Here is a 15610-nt window from a genome sequence, read left to right on the forward strand (position 1 = left end):
CTGATCCTATATACAAGAATATAACTACTATAATACTGCCCCTATATACAAGAATATAACTACTATAATACTGCTCCTATATACAAGAATATAACTACTATAATACTGCTCCTATATACAAGAATATAACTACTATAATACTGCTCCTATATACAAGAATATAACTACTATAATACTGCTCCTATATACAAGAATAAAACTACTATAATACTGCCTCCTATATAAAAGAATATAACTACTATAATACTGCTCCTATATACAAGAATATAAAGACTATAATATTGCTCCTATATACAAGAATATAACTACTATAATACTGCTCCTATATACAAGAATATAACTACTATAATACTGCTCCTATATACAAGAATATAACTACTATAATACTGCTCCTATATACAAGAATATAACTACTATAATACTGCTCCTATATACAAGAATATAACTACTATAATACTGCCTCCTATATACAAGAATATAACTACTATAATACTGCCTCCTATATACAAGAATATAACTACTATAATTCTGCCTCCTATATACAAGAATATAACTACTATAATACTGCTCCTATATACAAGAATATAACTACTATAATACTGCCTCCTATATACAAGAATATAACTACTATAATACTGCTCCTATATACAAGAATATAACTACTATAATACTGCCTCCTATATACAAGAATATAACTACTATAATACTGCCCCTATATACAAGAATATAACTACTATAATACTACTCCTATATACAAGAATATAACTACTATAATACTGATCCTATATACAAGAATATAACTACTATAATACTGCCCCTATATACAAGAATATAACTACTATAATACTGATCCTATATACAAGAATATAACTACTATAATACTGCTCCTATATACAAGAATATAACTACTATAATACTGCTCCTATATACAAGAATATAACTACTATAATACTGCTCCTATATACAAGAATATAACTTCTATAATACTGCTCCTATATACAAGAATATAACTACTATAATACTGCTCCTATATACAAGAATAAAACTACTATAATACTGCCTCCTATATAAAAGAATATAACTACTATAATACTGCCTCCTATATAAAAGAATATAACTACTATAATACTGCTCCTATATACAAGAATATAAAGACTATAATATTGCTCCTATATACAAGAATATAACTACTATAATACTGCTCCTATCTACAAGAATATAACTACTATAATACTGCCTCCTATATACAAGAATATAACTACTATAATACTGCTCCTATATACAAGAATATAACTACTATAATACTGTCTCCTATATACAAGAATATAACTACTATAATACTGCTCCTATATACAAGAATATAACTACTATAATACTGCTCCTATATACAAGAATATAACTACTATAATACTACTCCTATATACAAGAATATAACTACTATAATACTGCTCCTATATACAAGAATATAACTACTATAATACTGCCCACTATATACAAGAATATAACTACTATAATACTGCTCCTATATACAAGAATATAACTACTATAATACTGCTCCTATATACAAGAATATAACTACTATAATACTGCTCCTATATACAAGAATATATCTACTATAATACTGCTCCTGTATACAAGAATATAACTACTATAATACTGCTCCTGTATACAAGAATATAACTACTATAATACTGCTCCTATATACAAGAATATAACTACTATAATACTGCTCCTATATACAAGAATATAACTACTATAATACTGCTCCTATATACAAGAATATAACTGCTATAATACTGCCTCCTATATACAAGAATATAACTACTATAATACTGCCTCCTATATACAAGAATATAACTACTATAATTCTGCCTCCTATATACAAGAATATAACTACTATAATACTGCTCCTATATACAAGAATATAACTACTATAATACTGCCCCTATATACAAGAATATAACTACTATAATACTACTCCTATATACAAGAATATAACTACTATAATACTGATCCTATATACAAGAATATAACTACTATAATACTGCCCCTATATACAAGAATATAACTACTATAATACTGATCCTATATACAAGAATATAACTACTATAATACTGATCCTATATACAAGAATATAACTACTATAATACTGCCCCTATATACAAGAATATAACTACTATAATACTGCTCCTATATACAAGAATATAACTACTATAATACTGCTCCTATATACAAGAATATAACTACCATAATACTGCTCCTATATACAAGAATATAACTACCATAATACTGCTCCTATATACAAGAATAAAACTACTATAATACTGCCTCCTATATAAAAGAATATAACTACTATAATACTGCTCCTATATACAAGAATATAACAACTATAATATTGCTCCTATATACAAGAATAAAACTACTATAATACTGCCTCCTATATAAAAGAATATAACTACTATAATACTGCTCCTATATACAAGAATATAACTACTATAGTACTGCTCCTATATACAAGAATATAACTACTATAATACTGCTCCTATCTACAAGAATATAACTACTATAATACTGCCTCCTATATACAAGAATATAACTACTATAATACTGCTCCTATATACAAGAATATAACTACTATAATACTGTCTCCTATATACAAGAATATAACTACTATAATACTGCTCCTATATACAAGAATATAACTACTATAATACTGCTCCTATATACAAGAATATAACTACTATAATACTGCTCCTATATACAAGAATATAACTACTATAATACTGCTCCTATATACAAGAATATAACTACTATAATACTGCTCCTATATACAAGAATATATCTACTATAATACTGCTCCTATATACAAGAATATAACTACTATAATACTGCTCCTATATACAAGAATATAACTACTATAATACTGCTCCTATATTAAAGAACATAACTACTATAATACTACTCCTATATACAAGAATATAACTACTATACTACTGCTCCTATATACAAGAATATAACTACTATAATACTACTGCTATATACAAGAATATAACTACTATAATACTGCTCCTATATACATGTATATAACTACTATAATACTGCTCCTATATACAAGAATATAACTACTATAATACTGCTTCCTATATACAAGAATATAACTACTATAATACTGCTCCTATATACAAGAATAAAACTACTATAATACTGCCCCTCTGGTCGCTCCAGGTGCAGCTCGGTGAGCAGTCGTCTTGCAGCCTATGAGGTTCTGGTGATGCTGGCAGAAAGTTCTCTGGCCAATCTACAACTCATCACCAATGAGCTGCTGTCTATGCACCATCAGCCTGACCACGCTCTCTCCAAGGAGTTCGATGTGAGTTACATGTGGTTCTGATCGCTCACATTGCCCGTCAGTGACATAAATAAAAGTCTCATCTGATTTCCTTTCTCTTAATGTTGCAGTTTCTTCCTCCGGTTGACAGCCGGTCCAACTCAGGGTTCGTGGGTCTTAAGAACGGAGGAGCCACCTGTTACATGAACGCCGTCTTTCAGCAGCTGTATATGCAGCCAGGTCTCCCTGAGGTCCGGTAATCACTTAAAATCTGCATTATATCAGGTTTTGCTTCTCTGAAACCCAATATAGTAGTTGGTGCAGATAGAATTAGTTACATTATTTTGTAAATAATGTTACATTTATCGGGACTGACTGGTGGACACTTGATACTTAATAGTTCCCTTGTTGAACTTGCAACATACATCACATAAAGGGTTAATAGTCTCAGAAAGAAATGATGGTACATTAATTCCTCAATTTTTTTATTGTAACACAAGTCGTCCTGGTTCTCTATTCCAGGCCCTACTCTCCATGGAGGATGAAACTGATAATCCAGACGACAGCGTCTTCTACCAGGTCCAGTCTCTGTTTGGCCACCTGATGGAAAGTAAACTGCAGTACTATGTGCCGGAGAACTTCTGGAAGGTGATTTCTAAATACCACTGTAGATATATGGTGTCTATATGAGATGATACAAAGATTGGTCAGCGCATCCATATGAGATGATACAAAGATTGGTCAGCGCATCCATATGAGATGATACAAAGATTGGTCAGCGCATCCATATGAGATGATACAAAGATTGGTCAGCGCATCCATATGAGATGATACAAAGATTGATCAGCGCATCCATATGAGATGATACAAAGATTGGTCAGCACATCCATATGAGATGATACAATGATTGGTCAGCGCATCCATATGAGATGATACAAAGATTGGTCAGCGCATCCATATGAGATGATACAAAGATTGGTCAGCGCATCCATATGAAATGATAATAAGCAAAGATTGGGCAGCGCATCCATATGAGATGATACAAAGCAAAGATTGGTCAGCGCATCCATATGAGATGATACAAAGATTGGTCAGCGCATCCATATGAGATGATACAAAAATTGGTCAGCGCATCCATAAGAGATGATAATAAGCGAAGATTGGTCAGCGCATCCATATGAGATGATACAAAGCAAAGATTGGTCAGCGCATCCATATGAGATGATACAAAGCAAAGATTGGTCAGCGCATCCATATGAGATGATACAAAGAAAAGATTGGTCAGCGCATCCATATGAAATGATACAAAGATTGGTCAGGGCATCCATATGAGATGATACAAAGATTGGTCAGCGCATCCATATGAGATGATAATAAGCAAAGATTGGTCAGCGCATCCATATGAGATGATACAAAGAAAAGATTGGTCAGCGCATCCATATGAAATGATACAAAGATTGGTCAGCGCATCCATATGAGATGATACAAAGATTGGTCAGCGCATCCATATGAGATGATACAAAGATTGGTCAGCACATCCATATGAGATGATACAAAGCAAAGATTGGTCAGCGCATCCATATGAGATGATACAAAGATTGGTCAGCGCATCCATATGAGATGATACAAAGATTGGTCAGCGCATCCATATGAGATGATACAAAGATTGGTCAGCGCATCCATATGAGATGATAATAAGCAAAGATTGGTCAGCGCATCCATATGAGATGATACAAAGATTGGTCAGCGCATCCATATGAGATGATACACAGCAAAGATTGGTCAGCGCATCCATATGAGATGATACACAGCAAAGATTGGTCAGCGCATCCATATGAGATGATACAAAGAAAAGATTGGTCAGCGCATCCATATGAGATGTAACTGATGAAATCAACTTGAGAGCAACAAATGTTACTACTTTTGGGTAGGGTCACACGTAACTGTAAAATACGCTGCGTATCATCAGAATACAAATCCCAACTCGTTTCATCCCTGAAATGCTAGAGTTCATCAGGGGACAAAAGACTTGGTGCAACTTTCAACAAAAAAACAAACTGGTTTAGATCTTTTGCAACAGTTGTGTTGCTGGGAGTTGAGGTTTTGCAACAGCTGAAGGCATCCTGTTTGGGAAACATTGTGTTAGGCCGGGTTCATACCACATTTTTGCAATACAGTTCCCGGTTACGTTTTCAATTTGAAAACCGTACGGAACCGTATTGAAAACTGAATGCATTGACTCTCCATTGAAAACCGTACGCCAAAAGATGCATCCGGTTGTGTCCGTTTTGCACCCTGTACGGTTTTCAGTTTTTTTCCCGTACCCAAAACTGTAGCCTAGTTTTTGGTCCGGGAGAAAAACTGTATTGAAACGTATACATTTTTTTTAACATGGGAGTCAATGGGAACTGAACAGAACCATATGTGCGTACGGTTCCGTCCGGTTTTCACCATCCATTTTTTGACTTTGCAAAGTTTTTTCTTGGAATTTCAGTCACACAAGTGAAACTTTATTCATAATGGAATGAAAAGTTAAAAATGTATACGTTTTTTTTCTTAAAAAAACAGATGCACACGGACATATTATAATTTGTACACACCTCTTGATACAGTTTAGGCTGCATTCACACCTCGTTTTTTACATACGGGTGCCGGATCCGGGTGGGGGAGGGGAAAACCGGGCGCTCCCAAGCCGGATCAGCCTGTAAATCCATTTACTTTAATGAGCCGACCGGAGTCAAACGGTGACTCCGGTTGGCTCAGTTTTGACCCGTGTCCGGTATTGTGACCGGACCTAAAACCGTAGTTGGGAAACCGGATACGGGTCAAAACTGAGCCGACCGGAGTCACCATTTGACTCCGGTCAGCTCATTAAAGTAAATGGATTTACGGGCTGATCCGGCTGGGGTACGGGACCCATATGGAAAAAACGAGGTGTGAATGCAGCCTTAGTCAGGTTTTGAGGAATCCGTTTTTCACCAAAAACCTTATATGGGAACTGTATTGCAAAAACGTGGTGTGAACCGAGCCTTATAGAGATTAATAAATCAAGACTGACGAGGAGTGGGGAAGCCACTGAGGACCGCCTCAAGTGATGACTGATTCCCTTTAAATCACCACAGTTTTACGTGATGATATTTTTATGTGTCTAGCACCTTTAATTAATTTTTTTTATTACACTTGTAATTTAGCTCACTAGTCTGAATTCCTCTCAAAGGGAGGGGGCGTGGCCTCACTGTGCAGGTCTCCACCCCCCTCCCTCAGTGTGCTGTCTGCTCACATCTCCCCTAGCATTAGCAAAACTACAACTCCCAGCATGTCCTCACTGACAGTAGCGGGATACAAGATGACAGTGGGAGGAGTTTTCCCTGCACTCACAGCTGTCAATCAAGGAAGTGTGTCCATGACATAGGTGATGACTCATGGACACAGCAGGACTGGTATGTGTTAAAGCAGGCAGGGGGGGGGTGGGCAGTTGTTTGACTGACTTTTTCAATATGAAATACAGAAAATTTTCTAATGAAAGCAATTGCAAAACCTATCGGTTATACCTGCTTTTCAACTTATCAAAAGTTTTTGTATCTGACCGTGCCCATTTAATCTGCTGTTCACAATCTTTAGATCTTCAAGATGTGGAACAAAGAGTTGTACGTCCGAGAGCAGCAGGATGCCTATGAATTCTTCACAAGCCTCATAGATCAGATGGATGAATATCTAAAGGTACTTTGTTCCCATAAACGCCACATAACCGCATATCAGTGGCTTCACCCCATGTTGATCACAATGTGAATTTGTGAGCCATTTAAAGAGTTACCTGTCATAAACTTTATTTTCTAAACTAACTCAGATTATATTCCCTAACTATTCCTAACACCCCTCCTGCCCTTAAAAAATGTTTCTTAGTTTTAAAAATCTTTCCCCTTGTTCACATTGTGTGAGCTCCTGGTAGAAGAAAGTGGGCGTTCCCCAGAAGGAATGACGTCACTGAAGCCTGTAAGAGCTGTGCCTCGCCATGCCCCGCACGCACTTCCTGAGTTTGGTCTCCTGCCAGGTAGGGAGGAGACCAAACGAACTGTTTGACTTGCTGCAGGGAACAGAACAGAGCCACCTAGTGGCCGTTTTTTTTTCAATCACATTAAAAACCTATAAAGGTTTAGAATTTTAACAGCAGGTAAATAGCAAAGTGTCTTATAATTACTTAATGAACAATATATTAAAAGTTTATTTTGGCGACCGGTACTCTTAACCCCTTAAGGACCAAGGACGTACCGGTACGTCCTTGGTCCTGCTCTTCTGATATAACGCGGGGTTACACAGTAACCCCGCGTCATATCATGGCGGGCCCGGCGTCATAGTGAAGCCGGGACCCGCCTCTAATAGCGCGCAGCGCCGATCGCGGCGCCGCGCGCTATTAACCCTTTAGCCGCGCGCTCAAAGCTGAGCCGCGCGGCTAAAAATGAAAGTGAAAGTTCCCGGCTAGCTCAGTCGGGCTGTTCGGGATAGCCGCGGCTAATCGCGGCATCCCGAACAGCTGACAGGACAGCGGGAGGGCCCCTTCCTGCCTCCTTGCTGTCCGATCGCCGAATGACTGCTCAGTGCCTGAGATCCAGGCATGAGCAGTCATCCGGCAGAATCGTTGATCACTGGTTTCTTATGAGAAACCAGTGATCAACATAGAAGATCAGTGTGTGCAGTGTTATAGGTCCCTATGGGATAACAATGATCAGTGTGTGCAGTGTTATAGGTCCCTATGGGACCTATAACACTGCACAAAAAAAGTGGAAAAAAAAAGTGAATAAAGATCATTTAACTCCTCCCCTATTAAAAGTTTGAATCACCCCCCTTTTCCAATAAAAAAAAAAACACAGTGTAAATAAAAATAAACATATGTGGTATCACCGCGTGCGGAAATGTCCGAATTATAAAAATATATCATTAATTAAACCGCTCGGTCAATGGCGTGCGCGCAAAAAAATTCCAAAGTCAAAAATAGTGCATTTTTGGTCACTTTTTATATCATTTAAAAATGGATAAAAAGTGATCAATAAGTCCTATCAATGCAAAAATGGTACCGTTAAAAACTTCAGATCACGGCGCAAAAAATGAGCCCTCATACCGCCCCATACACGGAAAAATAAAAAAGTTATAGGGGTCAGAAGATGACAATTTTAAACGTATTAATTTTCCTGCATGTAGTTATGATTTTTTCCAGAAGTCCGACAAAATCAAACCTATATAAGTAGGGTATCATTTTAATCGTATGGACCTACAGAATACATATCCGGTGTCATTTTTACCGAAAAATGTATTACGTAGAAACGGAAGCCCCCAAAAGTTACAAAACAGCGTTTTTTTTTTCAATTTTGTCGCACAATGATTTTTTTTCCCGCTTCACCATAGATTTTTGGGCAAAATGACTGACGTCATTACAAAGTAGAATTGGTGGCGCAAAAAATAAGCCATCATATGGATTTTTAGGTGTAAATTTGAAAGCGTTATGATTTTTTAAAGGCAAGGAGCAAAAAACGAAAATGCAAAAACGGAAAAACCTCCGGTCCTTAACCCCTTAAGGACACATGACGTACTGGAACGTCATGTGTCCACTCCCGATCTATAACGCGGGGCCACGGCGTGGCCCCGCGTCATAGCGGGTCGGGCCCGGCCTCTAACAACGGCCGGGACCCGTGGCTAATAGCGCGCGGCATTGATCGCTGTGCCGCGCGCTATTAACCCTTTAGACGCGGCGTTCAAAGTTGAACGCCGCGTCTAAAGTGAAACCGAAAGCATCCCGGCTAGCTCAGTGGGCTGTTCGGGATAGCCGCGGTGAAATCGCGGCATCCCGAACAGCTGACAGGACAGCGGGAGGGCCCCTACCTGCCTCCTCGCTGTCCGATCGCCGAATGACTGCTCAGTGCCTGAGATCCAGGCATGAGCAGTCATCCGGCAGAATCGTTGATCACTGGTTTCTTATGAGAAACCAGTGATCAACATAGAAGATCAGTGTGTGCAGTGTTATAGGTCCCTATGGGACCTATAACACTGCAAAAAAAAAGTGAAAAAAAAAAGTGAATAAACATCATTTAACTCCTCCCCTATTAAAAGTTTGAATCACCCCCCTTTTCCAATAAAAAAAAAAACACAGTGTAAATAAAAATAAAAATAAACATATGTGGTATCACCGCGTGCGGAAATGTCCGAATTATAAAAATATATCATTAATTAAACCGCTCGGTCAATGGCGTGCGCGCAAAAAAATTCCAAAGTCCAAAATAGTGCATTTTTGGTCACTTTTTATATCATTTAAAAATGAATAAAAAGTGATCAATAAGTCCTATCAATGCAAAAATGGTACCGTTAAAAACTTCAGATCACGGCGCAAAAAATGAGCCCTCATACCGCCCCATACACGGAAAAATAAAAAAGTTATAGGGGTCAGAAGATGACAATTTTAAACGTATTAATTTTCCTGCATGTAGTTATGATTTTTTCCAGAAGTCCGACAAAATCAAACCTATATAAGTAGGGTATCATTTTAATCGTATGGACCTACAGAATACATATCAGGTGTCATTTTTACCGAAAAATGTACTACGTAGAAACGGAAGCCCCCAAAAGTTACAAAACAGCATTTTTTTTTCAATTTTGTCGCACAATGATTTTTTTTCCCGCTTCACCATAGATTTTTGGGCAAAATGACTGACGTCATTACAAAGTAGAATTGGTGGCGCAAAAAATAAGCCATCATATGGATTTTTAGGTGTAAATTTGAAAGAGTTATGATTTTTTAAAGGCAAGGAGCAAAAAACGAAAATGCAAAAACGGAAAAACCTCCGGTCCTTAAGGGGTTAAGGGGTTAAACAATGGTACAACAGATTGTGACATCATCCAAACTTTACAAGTTTATATCCATTGTAACAGTATACACCGTTAAATGCTGTATCAATAGAGAAAAAAGCATGATATATGTCATATTATTAAAATAAGGCTAACCCTATGTTTTGATCTTTTCCTACAGAAAATGGGGCGTGATCAGCTTTTTAAGAACACCTTTCAAGGGATCTACTCTGACCAGAAGATCTGTAAGGATTGTCCTCACAGGTGAGGGCTGAGAACAGTCATTACACACTGGATATAAGGTGTATGATTGTATGCTATTTTTACAATGTCCTACAGTGTTTCCCAATCAGGGTGTCTCCAGCTGTTGCAAAAGCTTTAGGCTGTCCGGGCATGTGGGAGTTGTAGTTTTGCAACCGCTGGAGGCACACTGGTTGAAAAATACTGGATTTGAACAAGGTTAGGTCCACCTTCTTTTCCCAGGAGAGGAGGTCGGACTTGTGACTTGCTCCTGCTACAATTGGCTAGGAGTCTATATGTGACCAAATCTATCATTTAGCTGCCTGTGCGTGCTGGGAGTTGTAGTTTTGCAACCGCTGAAGGCACCCTGGTTGGAAAATACTGGATTTGAACAAGGTTAGGTCCAACTCCATTCCCCAGGAGAGAATGTCGAACTTGTGACTTGCTCCTGCTACAATTGGCTAGGAGTCTACATGTGACCAATTCAATCATTTATCTTAACACAAAACCTCAGCAGTTCCACATTGAAGATCTGCATGTGTTCTGTGTGGATTACACATCTACATATGTTGCATTGCAAATCGCTTTGCGTCCTAATCTAGTCGTTTTATCTTTTGCAGATACGAGCGAGAGGAAGCATTTATGGCCCTTAATTTAGGGGTGACTTCCTGCCAGAGCCTTGAGATTTCCCTGGATCAGTTTGTGAGGGGAGAGGTGCTGGAGGGGAGTAATGCATATTACTGTGAGAAGTGCAAGGAAAAGGTGAGTGTGCGGGGTGGTGAAGGAATTCATTGGTTTGCATTGAATGGAATGAGATTTCACCAACTTTTAAATACTTCTGGTTTCTAATTTGGAATAGTACGGCATTACAACCTGTATTATACTCCAGAGCTGAAATCCGTCAGCATTCTCTATGCCAGAAATTGTTCAATGATCTGACTTTGCTGCCCAGTACTTATCACACCAGGACATATATGTTCACCCTGGAGTTTTAAAGTTTTTTTTTTTCTGGCTCCAGAAAATTAAACAGATTTGTAAATTACATCTTAATCCTTCCAGTAGTTATATGGTGCTGAAGTAGAGTTGTTCTTTTCTGTCTGACCACAGTGCTCTCTGCTGACACCTCTGCTTGTCTCAGGAACTGCCCAGAGTAGGAGCAAATCACCATAGCACACCTCTAATGCTCTGGACAGTTCCTGAGACAGACAGGTGTCAGCAGAGAGCACTGTGGTCAGACAGAAAAGAACTACACCACTTCCTGTGGCGCATACAGCATCTGATATGTACTGGAAGGATTAAGGTTTTTTAATAGACGTAATTTACAAATCTGTTTAACTTTCTGGAACCAGTAGATATTAAAAAAGAGTTTTTTTCCTGGATAACCCCTTTAAAGTGATATTGAAGGGAGCGCAGTAGCCAGACTCTCACTGCTAAGGACAGGCAGGGGTGATTCTGCAGCTGCCCATCATTAACCCTTTAGATACCTTCATCAATGCTGATAGCAGAATCTAAAGTTTCAGGTTTTACATCCCAGCTAGCTCAGTTGGGCTCGTCGAACAACTAAAATGGCGGATGAGAGTCCCCATACCCGCCTCCTGCCGCAGATTGCTAAATCACTAATGGAACCTGGCATAGCTAGGCTGTATCAGTGGATAGGCAAAACAGTGTAGAGTTAATGCAGTCTAGTGATTGGCATATAAAAGTGATAAACAAAAAAATAAAAAAAAATTATATATATAATATATATATACACTACTTAATAAAAAATAAAATCATCCTTCGTTTCCCATTCACCATAGTCGATACAATGTACTTATTTACCAATTTTCCATCTGGCACTTAGCATTTCATTTCTTCCAGAGAACGACGGTGAAGAGAACGTGCATCAAATCTCTGCCCAGCGTCCTGGTCATTCATCTCATGAGGTTTGGATTTGACTGGGAAAGTGGACGCTCCATTAAATACGATGAGCAGATCAAGGTAGGATTCAGGAATACTCCTTTTAGACTAATACACTGTAATATAGTAGTTTTATTTATGTGTATATTAGGGTTGCACAAATTATTGCAATAAACATTGTGATTTATGCAAATTGTGATATGTTGATATGTCTCCAAAGGATAGGGGATAAGATGTCTGACGTGGGGGTTCCCGCCGCTGGGGACCCCCGCAATATTGCTTTCGGCACCCACCTCTTTGAGCTGCATGCCATGCTGCCAGCTCACAAACTGCCGGGTGCCGACCACGGGGCCGGAGTATCATGACGTCACAACTTTGCCCCCGCTATGCAAGTCTATTGGAGGGGGCGTGACGGCCGTCACGCCCCCTCCCATAGATTTGCATAGTTGGGGCGGGGCGTGACGTCACACGGGGCGGAGTCGCGACGTCCGATACTACGGCCCCGTGGTCGGCACCTGGCAGTTTGTGAGCTAACAGCGCGGCGAGCAGCTCAAAGAGGTGGGTGCCAGTCTCCATACGTCTGCTGCAGATTCCCCCACACCCGGAACAACATTAATGGGGGAGATGTGACATTGGTTGAAATCGAACCTTGAAATGTACAGGGGGACGTCCTGGTGCTATGATTATGACTATAAAGGGAGAGAGAACGGCGCTCCTTGTGGAGTATCGCTTGCAACAAGGATACCGGGGAGGGGGAGGGTAAATCACTGCTTACCGATAGTTGTGTACAATGGTAATCGTAGGTAAGTATTTGTATGGCTGTCTGCAGCCTCCCTGGAATGGGGAGTAATAAGGTAAGAGAGGACTTCGTAGAAGCAGGAATTTCGGCGCTGATCAAGTCAAGGAATCTGAGGTAAAATTATCCAGCTTGGAGTTTATTAACAACGATACAATGCATGGTTGTTAATAATCTATTTTGTTTCCTTCACTTTTTTCCAGTTCCCTTGGATGCTGAATATGGAGCCGTACACAGTATCCGGCATGGCCCGTCAGGACTCCTCCTCAGAGGTGGGAGACAATGGGAGGCATCCAGACCCCAGCGGAGGGTCCCCAAGGAAGAAAGTGGCCCCGACTGAAAACTACGAGCTGGTTGGTGTGATTGTGCACAGCGGTCAGGCTCACGCCGGTCACTATTACTCCTTCATTAAAGATCGCAGGTAATTCAGTACGGGCCGTGAGTTACCATTGTTGATGCAAGAGAATAGAAGACAAGCGCAGTCGCCACAATTCTTGGTTCATCTGTGCGGTTTATTCATGCGAATATAGAGCCGTAGGTACAGGGGGTCGACAAGTAGGGGGAGGTGTTCACGGGCTACGGAACCGTTTCGCGCTACATGCGCTTCATAAAGCCCCTTAAGGGACGACAAGGAGGGGAGGTGTTCACGGGCTACGGAACCGTCTCGCGCTACATGCGCTTCATAAGGCCCCTTAAGGGACGACAAGGAGGGGAGGTGTTCACGGGCTACGGAACCGTCTCGCGCTACATGCGCTTCATAAGGCCCCTTAAGGGACGACAAGGAGGGGAGGTGTTCACGGGCTACGGAACCGTCTCGCGCTACATGCGCTTCATAAGGCCCCTTAAGGGACGACAAGGAGGGGAGGTGTGCACGGGCTACGGAACCATCTCACGCTACATGCGCTTCATAAGGCCCCTTAAGGGACGACAAGGAGGGGAGGTGTTCACGGGCTACGGAACAGTCTCGGGCTACATGCGCTTCATAAGGCCCATTAAGGGACGACAAGGAGGGGAGGTGTGCACGGGCTACGGAACCATCTCACGCTACATGCGCTTCATAAGGCCCCTTAAGGGACGACAAGGAGGGGAGGTGTTCACGGGCTACGGAACAGTCTCGGGCTACATGCGCTTCATAAGGCCCATTAAGGGGACGACAAGGAGGGGAGGTGTTCACGGGCTACGGAACCGTCTCGCGCTACATGCGCTTCATAAGGCCCCTTAAGGGGCCTTATGAAGCGCATGTAGCGCGAGACGGTTCCGTAGCCCGTGAACACCTCCCCTCCTTGTCATCCCCCTGTACCTACGGCTCTGTATTCGCATGAATAAACAGTACAGATGAAACAAGAATTGTGGTGAGTGCGCTTGTCTTCTTGAGGTGTGTGAAGTAGCAGTGCCAGGTATTTCTCGCTCTCTACCCTTTGAGTTACCATTGTATCGTTCTCATTACTCCTTGTTGTGGCGCAGGACCTGTGGCAGAAGCAAATGGTATAAGTTCAATGACACGGTGGTGGAGGAGTTCGATCTGAACGATGAGACCATAGAGTATGAATGCTTCGGGGGAGAGTACAGACCTAAAGTCTACGATCAGTGTAAGTTTTTCGAAAGCAACCAAACGTGTATGGGTGGTGCCTGAAAGTATAATCGGGTACATCAGTTTGAACCTTGACCTTTCTGCGCAGCCAACCCATACCCAGATGTGCGACGGCGCTACTGGAACGCCTACATGCTTTTCTACCAACGCGTGTCTGACCAGAACTCTCCAGTTTTACCAAAGAAGAGCAGAGTTAGTGTTGTGCGCCAGGAGGCTGAAGATCTCACCCTGTGAGTATTCCATTCCTGCTTTCTTTTTAGCTAAAGGGGTACACCGGTGGGGGGAAAAATGTTCTCAAATTAACTGGTGCCAGAAAGTTCTACAGATTTGCAAATGACTTCTATATAAAAAATCTCTTTCCAGTACTTTTTGCTGCTGTATGCTCCACAGGAAGTTGTGTAGTTCTTTCCAGTCTGACCACAGTGCTCTCTGCTGCCACCTCTGTCCATGTCAGGAACTGTCCGGAGCAGGAGAAAAATCCCCATAGCAAGCCTCTCCTGCTCTGGATAGTTCCTGACATGGACAGAGGTGTCAGCAGAGAGCACTGTGGTCAGACTGAAAAGAACTACACAACTTCCTGTGGAGCATACAGCAGCTGATAAGTACTGGAAGGATTAAGATTTTTTAATAGAAGTCATTTACAAATCCGTTTAACTTTTTGGCGACAGTTGATTTGAAAAAAAATTGTACCCCTTTAAGTTACTTTTTGCTGGGGTCCTGAATCTGACCATTTGCCTAATCTGCATGGGGTTTGTATGTTTTCTGTTTACTTGCACGTGCTATCTTATAGGACAGTGGTCTCCAACCTGCGGACCTCCAGATGTTGCAAAACTACAACTCCCAGCATGCCCGGACAGCCGTTGGCTGTCCGGGCATGCTGGCAGTTGTAGTTTTGCAACATCTGGAGGTCCGCAGGTTGGAG

At 40.6% G+C, this 15610-nt stretch overlaps 1 protein-coding gene across 4 annotated transcripts in view; it reads left to right on the forward strand.

Moving 5' to 3' along the window:
- The window catches only part of USP24 (ubiquitin specific peptidase 24), a 123411-nt gene that overhangs the window by 85104 nt on the left and 22697 nt on the right, over positions 1–15610 (forward strand). For all 4 annotated transcript variants that reach the window (XM_056533012.1, XM_056533008.1, XM_056533009.1 and 1 more), the window contains exons 41-50: positions 3226–3370; positions 3460–3579; positions 3851–3976; positions 6950–7048; positions 10344–10426; positions 11023–11164; positions 12263–12382; positions 13301–13518; positions 14562–14686; positions 14777–14918. In XM_056533012.1, the coding sequence (XP_056388987.1) occupies positions 3226–3370; positions 3460–3579; positions 3851–3976; positions 6950–7048; positions 10344–10426; positions 11023–11164; positions 12263–12382; positions 13301–13518; positions 14562–14686; positions 14777–14918 (1320 nt within the window). The remainder of the gene's footprint in view (positions 1–3225; positions 3371–3459; positions 3580–3850; positions 3977–6949; positions 7049–10343; positions 10427–11022; positions 11165–12262; positions 12383–13300; positions 13519–14561; positions 14687–14776; positions 14919–15610) is intronic.

This window comes from Hyla sarda, chromosome 7, assembly GCF_029499605.1.
Source record: "Hyla sarda isolate aHylSar1 chromosome 7, aHylSar1.hap1, whole genome shotgun sequence".
NCBI classification, from domain to species: Eukaryota; Metazoa; Chordata; class Amphibia; order Anura; family Hylidae; genus Hyla; species Hyla sarda.